Source organism: Amblyomma americanum, chromosome 5 (assembly GCF_052857255.1).
Source record: "Amblyomma americanum isolate KBUSLIRL-KWMA chromosome 5, ASM5285725v1, whole genome shotgun sequence".
In the NCBI taxonomy this organism is placed as follows: Eukaryota; Metazoa; Arthropoda; class Arachnida; order Ixodida; family Ixodidae; genus Amblyomma; species Amblyomma americanum.
Window position 1 is genome coordinate 110860320 of NC_135501.1, and position 14076 is coordinate 110874395.

At 47.2% G+C, this 14076-nt stretch overlaps 1 protein-coding gene across 2 annotated transcripts in view; it reads right to left on the bottom strand.

Annotated features, from left to right (window-relative positions):
* LOC144132604 (multidrug resistance-associated protein 1-like) overlaps positions 1–14076 on the bottom strand; it is a 119882-nt gene that overhangs the window by 34031 nt on the left and 71775 nt on the right. For both annotated transcript variants that reach the window (XM_077665134.1, XM_077665133.1), the window contains exon 18: positions 850–925. In XM_077665134.1, the coding sequence (XP_077521260.1) occupies positions 850–925 (76 nt within the window). The remainder of the gene's footprint in view (positions 1–849; positions 926–14076) is intronic.

The following is a 14076-nucleotide window of genomic DNA, read 5'->3' on the forward strand; positions in this document are numbered from 1 at the left end:
CAGTTGCAATGTTTCTGAAGGAATGCGCGCACTATGAATGTTCGTCAAAGAATACACTTCGACAAAACAAGTCACAAAGCATGATGCATAAGTAGAGGTCATGTATTGCTAATTGTAGCTGCCAGAGAGGAGGCAATCATGAAGATGATTACTTAACAGAACAGCACACGGACGGAGGGATAAAGAAGGGACGAGAGGGAACGCTGTGTTCTGTCCTTCCGCCATACCTTTGACATATGGGACATTGTTTTTTCACCCAAACGCCCCGAAAAGTTCGTGTTGGATATGAAGAGGGAGCAACGTACGCAGGGTGCTGACATGTGACCATCATGGTTGGTAAAAAGCGCATGAGAATAATACAGCGCCTCTGCTTTGAGTTTCTGAGTTGCAAATCGGCTCTTGAATAAATAAGGCGGTGTCAAGCTTTCTTTGTAGCAGTAATGGCGTGTACTACAAACTGCAAATATCACAAATACTGGAAACAAGTTACATTGTGCGTGGGCCGCACGGGTCCGCTACGTATTCTTTTAAATGAGGGATAAAATTTATTTATTTTATTCTGCTGGACACGTCGCACATCCAATCTCAACAAGTGAAAAGAAACAAATAAAAAAGAATGCAGAATTACTATGCGCGGAGAGTCGAAATGGAGCAGTTTTCTGGCATATACGGCAACAAATGAAAACGTATCTCAGGGCTTGTCTGTCAATGCAAGCTATTTTGTTCAGTACAAAGTTCTGTGTCTCATCTCCACACAAATGTAGTTGTCCTAGTTTACAGTCTGTAAATTCCTTCTGTTTGCAGTTACAAAATGCGATTGCCAAGGACATGCCATGCTGCCTCACATACAATGGAAGACGTTTCGATTTCGTCCTGGGTGACACGGTGAACGGCCGCGCCATCTTGCTGCCTCAACGATGACGTCCTGGATGAGAAAAAGAAGCGTATGTGAAATTATCACGACAGAGTTTGCTCGCGGTTTCAGTTGAGCACTAACTTAGAGCTTTTTGATTGCTCGTAGAAAAGGAACTGAGTTCTGACTCTTGCACTTTTTCAAGAAAAAGCAGAATTTTCGCCTGTAAGATTTCGTAACGAAAGAAATGGCGGGGGCTTAGCTCGGCTATGCCAGCATATACGTAGCGAGAGGTACGTTTCTCTGGCTGAGTTTGTTGCGGTCACTGTATGTTTCGCAATGAGAGACATTGGGCTCCATCTCTGCAGCTGTGCATCGTCTATTACGCTCGACAGTCTGGCATTTCTGTTTGGCAAGCCGTTCCTCTGCCTCTTCGGGCGCCTCCGCTGGTCTTTTCGCCTTCTTACGCTCATTCTCTCTTTGTTAGTAGCCAAGTGCCAGTCGACAACCTTGGATCAGAAGAGTTAATCTTCTCTTGTCTATACCGCCATTTAGCAGCGGCTAGACTCTCCTTCCGTGCATCCATGTCAAACGTTGTGATACAGCCGCCCATTACATCTCCACGTTTTATACACAATGCTGCTCATGAGACGCGCGGTTCGAGTGATAGAGCGGCGTGCGGCGAGGGGGCGACGAAGCTCGCGATGCACATGTGGGGATGTGGGATGTCTCTGGTCGCCATGGTGGCCACCACGAAATGCTCGACTGATAGACCAGTATAGCTTTCGCTACAAAGATCACTGAAAGACACTCTGTGACAAAACAGTAACCAGAAGATGCCAAGGGCACCCTTCTGGTGCCATGCACCTGGCGTCTAAAAGCATTTGCAAAAATACTTTCAGCAATAACAATCAGAATTTGAATTTTTTTACTCTGAAATTTTCACGTTGCTTCTTTATCCATATATGCTCGCGAGAGTAATTGCTTGCCTAGCAATGCTGCTGCCTGTTTCCCTTGTCTATTCTACCTCACTAATCATTACTTGGTAGTTCTATGTCAGTGTAATGACAGAGTTAAAGCAAAAGTAATGTGGTATAAAGAGATGCTGCCGCAGTGGCTCAGTGCTTATGGCACTCGGCCGCGGCGGTTGAAATTTGGTGAAGGCAAAATTCTAGAGGCTCGTGTACTGTGCGATATCAGTGCATGCTAAAAGAACCCCAGGTGGTCGAAATTTCCGGATCCCTCACTACGGCGTCCTTCATAGCCTATACACCGTTTGAAACATCACGTGCCACACTGCCAAAGCTAGCGGTCTTTTTTTGCGCTGCCTGCATCCGCGACACAAAATAGTGCGTTGCTTGTGGTGAGCGAAAAATAACAAATGCTTTGCCGGAAGGCTTAGTAGATAATACATTTTTCATCAGCGTGACAAAAATGGTTTTGTTGCGAGCGAATCGATCGAGATCTGTGATTTTGTATTTTGCGTTTGTCGTCTTTTTCCATTTCACGTTTTCGGTGTCCCCGCAACCCTGACCGCCGTATTTACTTTTCCGGCTCCCTTTAACTATTGAGAAAATGGCGTCCAGCACTGCGGCCGCGGCCACCTCTCCTGTATGCATTTTCTCGAAGGTTCGTACACCCAAGCTGCCCAGGTACGCCAAGCAAGTAATTGCAAATGTGTATTCTCATACCAGAACCCGTTTTCCGCAGAAATCTGTTCGGGAAGCACTTAGTGCTGCGAGCGAGGATACCGGAGTATCTTCCCGTACCGTTGCCAAAATCAAGGCGAAGCGTCTGTGTGGGCCTTTGGCGTCTCCGACGAAAAGACCCCATGACGTGAAGATTTCAAGCTCGCGAACAGTCGAGAACAACAGCTTCACAGTCCATGCCATTCGTCTGAAATTGCACGTATGTACGCGAAGAGGGAAGTTCTAACACTGGACAGTTTGCTAAAGGCTGTCAGTGAGGACGACGACCTGCCGAACTTCAAGAAAACGACGTTGTGGAGGTTTATGAGGAACGTCGGATTCACATTTGAACAAAGAAAATGGAACCTTGCGCTCATCGAGCGAAGTCACATCATTGCCTGCCGTCGAAGGTACCTGCTGGCAATCAAGGAATTCCGAGGACGGGGCAGGTGCGAGTCGTTCCTTGCTTATTTCCTTACGCAGCACGTTTATACTCGCTTCATATAGAGCTTGCTGTTAGCTTTGCAACCTCGTAGTCGTAACAGTGAATGTTGCTTCAGAATAACACAGTTAAGAGAAATCGTCTTAACCACGTTGCTGTTGCCGACCTTTTCGTAGAGGGGACGTTTCACGGCCAGTTTTGCGCTACGTTTGGGTGGGGCGCGTGTCTGCATGGGTCAGATTTTATCGCTAAATCCCAATCAGGCGGAAAGCAAAAACTATAAAACTCCCAAAAATGTCGCAGCACTACCATGGGTAGTGCCATCTCGTCGTCTCCGTAGGAACGAATGAACACCCACTGTACGCTGCCCGTTTCGGCGTTGGTGCGAGTTACTGGCACAACTGCTGCGAACATTGGCAATTTTTTTTCGCGATCGCCGCAAGTGAAGAGATTTAAAATGTTGCCGAATTAGTCAAGTGTGCCATGCAAACATATAGTGATATAAACTGGCTACCAAATGCCACCTGTCCGCAAAATATAAGCCCGAACAAGGGAGCAATAAAACCGAGATAATTCTTTTTCTCGATTGTCTTTGAGCGGCTGTTTGTGAGACAGTGGCCAGCAGTGTGTTTCAGTGCGTTGCCTACTTACATGCTGCAGTGTGTTTGTTTATTTAGAAGCATTATCTAGTGCGCTCGATTGCTTCGCATTTACAGGTGCATCATGTACCTAGATGAAACCTGGGTCAATGCAGGGCACACAAAAGAATACGTCTAGCAGCACAAGACTGTGAAGTCATCTCAGGATGCCTTCCTTAAAGGTTTAACAGGTTTAACAAGGTTTTAAAAGGTTTAAAGGTTTAAAGGGATTGGCTGCGCCTTCGGGCAAAGGGGCCCGTTTGATCCTTGTATATGCTGGGAGCAGTGCAACAGGATTTGTGCAAGACCCTGCTGACTTCTTCAGAGCAAAAAATGGAAACAACGCTTACTACTACTCTGAGATAGATGGCAACTACTTTGAGAAGTGGTTCACCAACAAGCTTTTGCCAAACATTCCGGTCACTAGAATTGTCGTCATGAGCAATGCTCTATATCATAACGTGGCTCTTGAAACAGCACCTACTAAGTCTACACGCAAAGCTGATATTCAACTTTGGCGCACAAGGGTGTTCCGTTGTCACAGAACGTGGTGAGGGCAGAACTGCTGGTGTTTTCGCAGAAGGTAAACACACCCAGCGTTGTGTACCGCATCGACACCTTGGCAGCTACTCATGACCACGAAGTTCTTCTTTTATCACCGTACCACTGCAAGTTCAATCCCGTTGAACTTGTATGGAACCAGGTGAAGGGATGCATCGCAAGTCGCAACAAATGTTTCTCTTTGGCTGAAGTGGAAAAGCTCCTGCCGGAAGCACTGGTGTCTGCAAGCCAGGAAAACGGGCAAAACTGTTGTGTTCATGTGGAGAAAGTTGAGGCTAAAGCATGGCAACGCGATTTGATTGTTTACGCTGAAGTTGAACCGGTTGTCTTCAGCATTTGTGACTCGAGCAACTCCTCTTCTGATGAGTCGAGCACTCATTTCAGTGATGAAGATTTAAGTGACATCGATGAACTTGTTTGAATTCGAATGGATGCATAATACACATGCTACAGAGAAGACAGAGATGTCTGATCAGTATGCTGAGATCACCTTTGTGCGTGTGTGGGTGGAAAGGTGAGAATATGTGTGCATGATGGTGTGTGTTGATCTGTCTACCGAGGAAAGAGAGAGGACTCATCGCCATGCTGTGATCACACTTGTGTCTGCATGTGTGTAAAAGCACATGCTCATTAGCATCAAATTGTATCAGGCTGTAACTTGTTGTGTAGGTGCTGAGGTGGATATGAAGGATGTGGTGGTGGAAGTGGTGGTGGAAGTGGTGGCGGTAGCGGTGCGTGGTCGTGTTAATAGTGTCTGTATAGAAGTAGAATTCGTAAGAGAGTGCAAATAGTACTTTTTCCAATTAGGATATGAATAGTGTTGCACGTCATCAATGTGTGCAGTTTTTTGAAGATTAATTGCAGGAAAATACAGTGGAGCTTAATGAAGCGTTGTGTCAATTATTCGAAAAGTATCTGGAAATTTGAGAGCAAATTCGATTCGTTTAGAATAATTTTGAGCATGTACTGTTTGATTCGTTCGACTAATTGAACAGGAATTTATTTAATTTGCTAACCAAAAATTTCGAACTTTCGCACACACTTAAGAATGAGCCTCATTTTTTGTGTGAGGGTTGAGAATGGTATGTATCGGTGTCTGATCTTCATGTCCTGAAAAGGGAGTCCTGGTTTGGTGTTGCCTTGCGTTACTGTCATTCTCTGGTCGTCTTGACATGTTTTGCAATGCTGCAGTGCCAGTGTTGAGGTAGCCAGTACTGTATGTTTCGTCCTTAATTTTGGGGGGTGTGAATTATTTCAAGCTGGCTCTTGCTCAGTTCAGTGTGAATTTGTTTCGAGTCATGTCTTTCTTATTGCATGTCCCAGGAATTTGATTTTGTTGACTGAAAATGCGTTGCTTTGTAGCCATGTCCAGACATTGGTCAGGTTCTCGTTGTATGAAATAATGTTGTTCGATGGGCTGAACATTTTTTTTCCAGTTTTGGAGCCCCTGACTGATTGTGTGTTGGTGTACCTTCACTGAACGTGTCCTTTAATTTATATGCACTGTGATTCATGCCACTGGCTGTTTACAGAATAAACCATTTCTCTTAAACCCTGTGGGGTCAACTGTCAACATTCTTTATTGTCCTGTCTCATTTATTGTTTGCTCTTTCAAAATATTTCTTCATAGCGTTGTACAACTTTTACTGCATTCTTACTTGGCGCTCCCACAGCTCGGAACTCCTTTTGCTTGGCTGCAAGAAAATCGTGTCTGAGCAGCTTCTGCTCTTCTAGGAGAGCAGGGAAATCGAGACAAGCTGACTTGCCTTTGTATTGTCTTCATATACATTTGTGCACGACCACATATCTGTAATCCTTGAGGCAGTACTATTTTCTGTCACTGTGCGAATCAAGACTATGTTCTAAATTTAACACTTAACACGGGAATACTGGCCATATTGGGGTTGTGTGTGCGTACATATAATTTGACTCATAAATTTAAATATAATACTCTTATGTCGCATATCATAGCCCAGTTATAGAGCTCCCTTTTCAATAACAAAGGAAAACGTACTTTGCTTAAGAACGAAAAATATCTTAACAAAAACAAAAGAATTGCAGATATACACAAAATCCTGCATATTGTCACTGACAAATATAGATGACGCGGGAAGCACAACCGTTTACTCGGGCGAGGATTGCCGAGCAGCCGCGCACATTCGAGAGAAAGAAGACGTTCGGCCACGCGCTGAAAGACAGGTTCGGCCACCAGGTGGCGCTGGCAGAATGTCAGCAGGTGCTCGTGACACCGTCGGAGGCGGACGCTTTTTTTCGGAGCTCCAGCGACTACGTCTGAAGCTAAGTGCCTTTTGGTTTTTGCGCTTGTACGTACATGCTTTCGGGCAGTAGTTTTAAACCGAGTTAAGGGTAGAAAGGCTAGCGGAAGTGTGTGTGCCGAAGGTTTTTGCGTAGAAATTTTGGAAGGCTTTTACCTTGCGTATTGCTGAAAGTTTTTGGTGTAGGATTTTTGGCGGGCGTTTACGTTGCGTAGTGCCGAAGGTTTTTGTGTAGGAATTTTGGTGGGCTTTTACGTTGTGTAGTGCCGAAGGTTTTTTGTGTAGGAATTTTGGCGGGCTTTTACGTTGCGCAGTGCCGAAGGTTTTTGTGCAGGATTTTTAGCGGGCTCTTACGTTGACTAGTGCCGAAGGTTTCTTCTGTAGGAATTTTGGCGGGCTTTTACGTTGCGTAGTGCCGAAGTTTTGTGCAGGAGTTTTAGCGGGCTCTTACGTTGACTAGTGCCGAAGGTTTCTTCTCTAGGAATTTTGGCGGGCTTTTACGTTGCGTAGTGCCGAAGTTTTGTGTAATATTCTTGGCGGGTTTTTACGCATAGGAATTTTGGCGGGCTTTCACAAGGCGTAGTCGGCCGGACGATGGGTCGGCAAGCTAGGAAAGTTAAGGAGGACAAGGACGGGGAGTTAGTACAGTGCCAGGAGTGCGACCGTTGGTGTTACTTAGATGAGACAGGGTTCGGGAGCTTAGCCGAGGCGGGTGAGGCTAGCTTCGTGTGTAAGATGTGCAAGCGGTTTGGGGACGCCGTTCATGCGTTAAAAGGGGAATGGGAAGCTGGGTTTAATGCACTTAATGCGGACCGGCAGGTCGAACGAGAGGATCGGATTAAGCTGGAAGCTCAGGTCGCCGATTTGATTAAAAAGGAGGAGAATAATGCCGCCCTGTTGAAGCGAATGGTGGGCGAGATTAAAGAAGAGCGGGAAAAGCGGACCCAGCTAGAAAAACAGTTTGAAGCGCTCAGGTCGCGGCCGGCTGGGCACCCCAGTTCGGAGAAGTGTCAGGTGGAGGACGAGGCTCGTCGATCGTACAGTGCTGTAGTGCAGCGAGCATTGAGTGAGAAAAATGCGAACGAAATGAAAAAGGTTAAAGCGGGCATGGAAACTCGCGACAATAGCGTACAGCGGCAGGAGAGTCAGCTAGAGCGATCCGGAGGCCAACAGATGGAATTAGGAAGCGAACGTTTGGGGCACAGGAGAGTTCTGGTGGTCGGGGACTCGAATGTAGCGAGGGTTGAGGGAGGCGTTCTGACGGCAGTGAAGGCAGACAGGCGGGTGCAGGTGGAGGCTCAGTCGGGAAAGTGCATGGTGGATGCAATGGCCAGAGCCCGGGAGGTGGTGGTGGGTAGCATGGATGGCGAACACCTTGTGGTCATCCATGCTGGTCTCAATGATGTACTGCAGGGGAGGAGCCAGAATCTTGAGACGCAGTTGGAGGTGGGGATGCGTAGGCTTAGAGAGGCCTCTGAGAGTGTGCATGTGACCATATGCACAATCCCAGAGGTCCAGAGGCAGGCTCGCGAAACGGAAAGGAGGGTCGTGGAGACTAATCGGGTAATTAGGCTATTGAGTCGACGACTAAGATACGAGGTGATGGAGGTCAACAGGGAAGTGTACGAGGTTAGGCCCCACCCTTTTGCACAGGATGGCATCCACTACGGTGGTGCCACTGGCAAGAAGGTGGGTAGTAGGATAGGTCGCCAGGCAACAGCTTTTTTGGGGGGACCCAGAGCTCTGAAGGAACCAGTGTAGAGAAGGAAGAATTAAGATCAAACGGACAATGGAACCATAGGGGAAGAAAGAGACGCAAGCGCCAGGGCCAAGTTAATTCAGATATAGGTTTCATTAACATGCAAGGTGGCAGGAATAGACTGAAATGGGAGGAAATAGAAGAACAGTTAAGACAGGAGGAATTAATGGTATATGGTTTAGCGGAAACACATCTTAGAGACATGGAGCAACCACCCTGTAACCCAGACTACGCATGGGAATATTGCAATAGAACAGAGGGCAGCAGAAAGGGAGGTGGAATTGGGGCATTCATTCATAAAAGTATGAATTTTCAAAGGGTTAGACTGGGATGCAGGGAACATTTATGGCTAAAAGGAACAGTGGCAGGCAAGCAAACACTCCTTGGCTTTGTATACCTGTGGACAGGGGTTAATGCCAAAGAGGAAAACAGGAAAATGTTAGAATGTATTGCAAGCGACATTGATGAGCTAGGAGGACAGGGCGAGATAATTATATTAGGCGACATGAATGCACACATAGAAGACCTGGATGGGTACACGGATTCGACAGGAAGCATGCTGCAGGACATGTGTGACAGGCATGATTTAGTTGTATGCAACAGCACCGAGAAGTGTGAAGGGCTCATAACATGGGAGGCGGGGAGTCTGCACTCGACGATAGATTATGCACTAATGTCACAGAGGATGTATAACAGATTAGGGGTAATGAGCATAGATGAAGATGGTTCCAGAAGTCTAGGTAGTGACCACAAGCGTATCAAGTTGAGCTTCAGAAGAAAAAGCAATGTAGGACTGAATCAAGATAAACAATCAGGGGGAAATTTTTACTCAGAAAAGCAATTGGAAGTAGCAGCCAAACAAATCGAGAAAGTAATTTTTGAGGATAGTGAAACAGAATGGACTTATACCAAATTAACTCGATTACTGGAGCTAGAGCTAGCTAAGGTGGGAGTAAAGCTAAAAGGGAAAAGATGCAAACCCAAGAGTTGGTGGGATGAGGAGGTCAAGAGGGCAATAGAAAAGCGCAAGGAAGCATCCAGGGAACACAGATATTCCAAGAAGAGGAGGGAACCAAAACCCGAAGTAGACAGAAAATGGGATACCTTCATAAAGTGTAGAAGGGACGCATCCTATTTGATTAATGAGAAAATTAGAAGAAAGGGTGCCCAATGGATGTCAAAAGTAAATAAAAAGGATAGAAAAGCAGCCCAAAAATTCTGGAAACATCTAAATGCAATGAGTAATAAAACTAGGCTAGAACAAAGGTTTATTGTTACAGATGAGGGTATTCGACTAGAAGGGGATGAAGCAATAAAACACATAGGAACAAGGATGACGGAAAAATTTTCAGCAAAGCACGTGGTACATAATTTATCGAAGGAGGATAGACCGGTTACAGCAATAGCTTCACTTGAGCAAGGAGAGTGGGAAAGGGCAGAGAAGAAGGTTCCTAGTGGCACATCAACAGGACCAGATGGTATCCCGATTATGTTGATAAAGAAGTTAGGACCAAAATCCAAGCAAACATTAATACAGGTAGTGAACAAAATGATAGTGGATGAGAAAGTCCCCGATGAATGGCGATTAAGTAGAATGAACATGATATATAAGGGAAAGGGGGACAAAGCAGACGTAAGTAACTATCGCCCCATAACAGTGACGTCTGTGGTTTACAGGGTGGTGATGCAAATTATAAAGGATAGACTGCAGGCTTGGGTGGAGAACGAGGGGGTGCTAGGGGAACTACAGAATGGGTTCCGGAAACAAAGGAGGTTGGAGGACAATCTATTTTCATTGACACAGTGTATAGAAATTGCGGAAAAGGAACATAGGCCCTTATTGCTAGCATTTCTGGATATTAGGGGAGCCTATGACAACGTTACTCAGGAGCATTTGTGGGACATATTGGGCACATTGGATGTGGAAAATGGAGTAATTAATCTTTTAAAAGATATATATAGAGGTAACAGAGTGCTCATAAAATGGGAAAAAAATGTATCAGGGCCTGTAGAGATACAGCGGGGGCTTAGACAAGGATGTCCTCTGTCCCCTTTATTGTTCATGTTGTACCTGCAAGGTTTGGAGGCCAAGCTAGAGGGGAGCGGACTAGGTTTCAACCTATCTTTTTTCAAGCAAGGGGAATTGATTAAACAGACATTACCGGGACTAATATATGCGGACGATATAGTGATAATGGCTGACAACAAGGAAGACCTGCAGAAGTTGTTAGACATATGCAGTACAGAGGGAGATAGATTAGGCTTCAAGTATAGTAAGGAAAAATCTGCAGTCATGACATTTAATGAAGAGGGCGGCGAGCATAGAATACAGGAGTTCGTGCTAAAGGTAGTGAATGAGTACAAGTATCTTGGGGTGTGGATAAATAACAGTGTTGAGTATCTGACAGAGCATGAAAAATATGTAATGAATAAAGCTAGTAGGAATGCAGCTGTCATGAAAAATAGGGCACTGTGGAATTACAATAGGTATGAGGTGGTAAGAGGGATCTGGAAAGGGGTGATGGTCCCTAGCCTGACATTCGGGAATGCGGTCCTGTGTATGAGGCCAGATGTTCAAGCAAGGCTGGAAATTCGGCAACGGGGAGTAGGGAGGTTAGCTTTGGGAGCACATGGCAATACACCAAATCAGGGGGTACAGGGTGATATGGGATGGGCGTCTTTCGAGAGCAGAGAGGCTAGCAGTAAGATAGCATTTGAGGAACGATTGAGAAGGATGGAGGAAAAGCGGTGGGCTAGGAAAGTTTTCAGATACCTGTATATAAAGAATGTTGACACGAAATGGAGAAAGCGAACTAGAAAATTGACAAGCAAATATCTGGACAGCAGTAAGGGGGCAAATCAGCAATTATCGGTTAAGAAAAAGGTTAAAGGAACAGAGAGAGCTTTGTGGAAAACAGGGATGCTGACGAAATCGGCACTAGAAACATACCGGACCTTTAAACAGGAAATTGTCAAAGAAAATATCTATGATAATTGTAGGGGAAGTTCTTTGTTGTTTGAGGCCAGGACTGGAGTTTTGCGGACTAAGAAGTATAGAGTCAGGTACCAGGAGATAGACACTTTGTGCATTGCGTGCGGAGAGGAGGAGGAAACGGCTGAACACTTGATACTTTTCTGTAAAGGGCTTCACCCTACAGTGGAAGGCAGCGGGGCTGACTTACCCAAGGCATTGGGGTTTAGGGATAGTGAAGGGAAAGTGGATTTTAAGAGGTTAGAAGTAACCAAGCGAAGGTTATCTGATTGGTGGCTAAAAGCAAGACAGGAGTAAAATTTCACAAGACATGGCTAGGTGGCTTGAGCCGCCGCCCGATGTAAAGGGTTCAGCCGTATCCATCCATCCATCCATCCAATGTGGCATTGCCCCCTCCCTTCCAAGAGGCATCGACTTGATGCCGCATGTGAGGGGGAAAAACATACGTAAGGCTTCCAGGTAGCGGCGCGAGTGTCTTTGTGGAAAGGGGCTAAGGAGAGTAATACGGCTTCATTCGCGCCACGTGGACTACTTCGGACTTCGGTTGTCGAGACAACCGGACAGTTCCTTGAGGAAGCACCTCGTCGGTCACCTCGCTGAGGCGGCGTAACACTTGGTATGGACTAAAGTAACGGCGATGAAGGTTCTCAGACTGCCCTCGCAAACGGATCGGACTCCACACCCAGACTTGGTCACCGGGTGTGTAAATCACCTCCCTGCGGCGGAGGTAGTAGCGCTCAGAGTCGCGTTGTTGTTGGCACCGGATTCACTGTCGAGCAACTTGGCGAGCGGCTTCGGCGTCACGAACAAATTGTTCAGCGTCCACGACCGACGAGGGAGCAGGATCCGGAAGAAGCATGCCGTCCAGCATGGTCAAGGCTTCGCGACCGTGCACCAAATGGAACGGAGTGAAGCGCATCGTTTCATGGAGCGCAGTGTTGTACGCGAACGTGATGTACGGCAGTATCCGATCCCAGTTCGCATGGTCATCGTCGACATACATAGAAAGCATATTGGCAATTGTCTTGTTAAGCCGCTCGGTCAGTCCGTTAGCGGATTGTAAGCTGTAGTCTTGCTATGGCTGGTACCACTCAGTCGAAGTACCTCACTCGTAAGTGTCGACGTAAACGCGGTTCCCCTGTCAGATAATACGACTGTTCGGGCTCCGTGACGAAGCACAATGTTGTGAATGAATAAATTTGCAACTTCGGCGGGGGTGCCACGGGCAAGGGCCTTGGTCTCACATTAGCGGATAAGATAGTCAGTGGCAACAGCAATATACCGGTTACCCATGGAAGACGCCAGAAATGGGCCGAGTAAGTCCATCCTGACCTGTTGAAATCGGAGGCGCAGGAGATCGTTAGGCTGCAGGAGCCCAGCTGGTTTAGTCGGCGGTGTCTTCCGGCGCTGACACTCACGACAGGTTCGCACGTAGCGGTGGACAACCGCAGCAAGCCTGGGCCAGTAGTACTTGTGGCGTATGCGCGCTAACGTGCGGAAAAACCCGAGGTGGCCCGAGGGAAAGTTGTCATGGCACGCACACAGGACTTCGTCACGAAGCGTTGGAGGCACTACAAGCATATAGACAGTGTCCGTTGGGCCATAGTTCTTTTTGTAGAGGACACCATCACTTAAGCAAAACGATGACAGTCCGCGCTTGAAGAGTCGAGGTGGTGATGGAGCGGTTCCTTCGAGGTACTCGACGAGGGGCAGCAGTTCGGAGTCGTCCCGCTGTTGGCGGGCAAGGGTGGATGTGGTGACAGCACCGAGAAAAGCGGAATCGTCGTCGGACTCGTCCGTGGGACAGGGAATAGGAGCGCGGTAGAGACGGTCAGCATCACTGTGTTACTGCCCGGACTTTTGCATGATGGTGACATCAAATTCTTGTAACCGATGGCTCCATCGAGCAAGCCGCCCCGAAGGATCTTTCAGCTTCGCCAGCCAACACAGTGAATGATGGTCACTCATGACCCGAAACGGGCGGCCATACAAGTACGGTCAAAATTTCGTAACTGCCCACAGCACAGCCAGACATTCTTTTTCCGTAGTGGAATAATTGACTTCGGAACAGGATAAAGTTCGACTGGCGTAAGCAATCACGCGTTCTAGACCATCCTGCCAGTGAACAAGGACCGCACCCAGACCAACGTTACTGGCATCAGTGTGCAGTTCCGTGTCGGCCTCTTCATGGAAGTGAACAAGCACAGGCGCACATTGGACATAAGACTTGAGTTCCGTGAAGGCTCTTTCCTGGTCCTCGCCCCAGAAAAGGGGTTCAGCGTCTTTCGTTACGCGGGTCAGAGGCTCTGCTAGCTTGGAGAAATTGCGAACAAACCGGCGATAGTACGCGCAGAGGCCCAAGAAACAACGCAGGCTACGTTGTCTGTTGGCTTGGAGAAGGCAGCTACGGCGGCCGTCTTTTCGGGGTCTGGGCCTACACCTCGAGCGCTGACAATGTGACCAAGAAACTTTAACTCGTGAAACGCAGCGTCATTTTTCTGGCTTGAGAGAGAGACCAGCGGAACGTAAAGCCTCGAAAACAGCACGCAAACGTTTCAGGTGCTCATCGAACGTGTCAGAGAAGATCACGACATCGTCGGGATAAACTAGGCATGACTGCCACTTTAGGCCAGACAGCACGGTGTCCATCATTCGTTGGAATGTGGCAGGGGCCGAGCACAAGCCAAAAGAGAGCACCTTAAACTCGTACAAACCGTCAGGAGTAATAAAGGCGGTCTTCTCTAGGTCGCGTTCGTCGACCTCTATTTGCCAGAACTCACTGCGGAGGTCAAGGGACGAAAAGTAAGTGGCATGGCGTAGGCGGTCTAGGGAGTCATCAATGCGTGGCAGAGGATACACATCCTTTT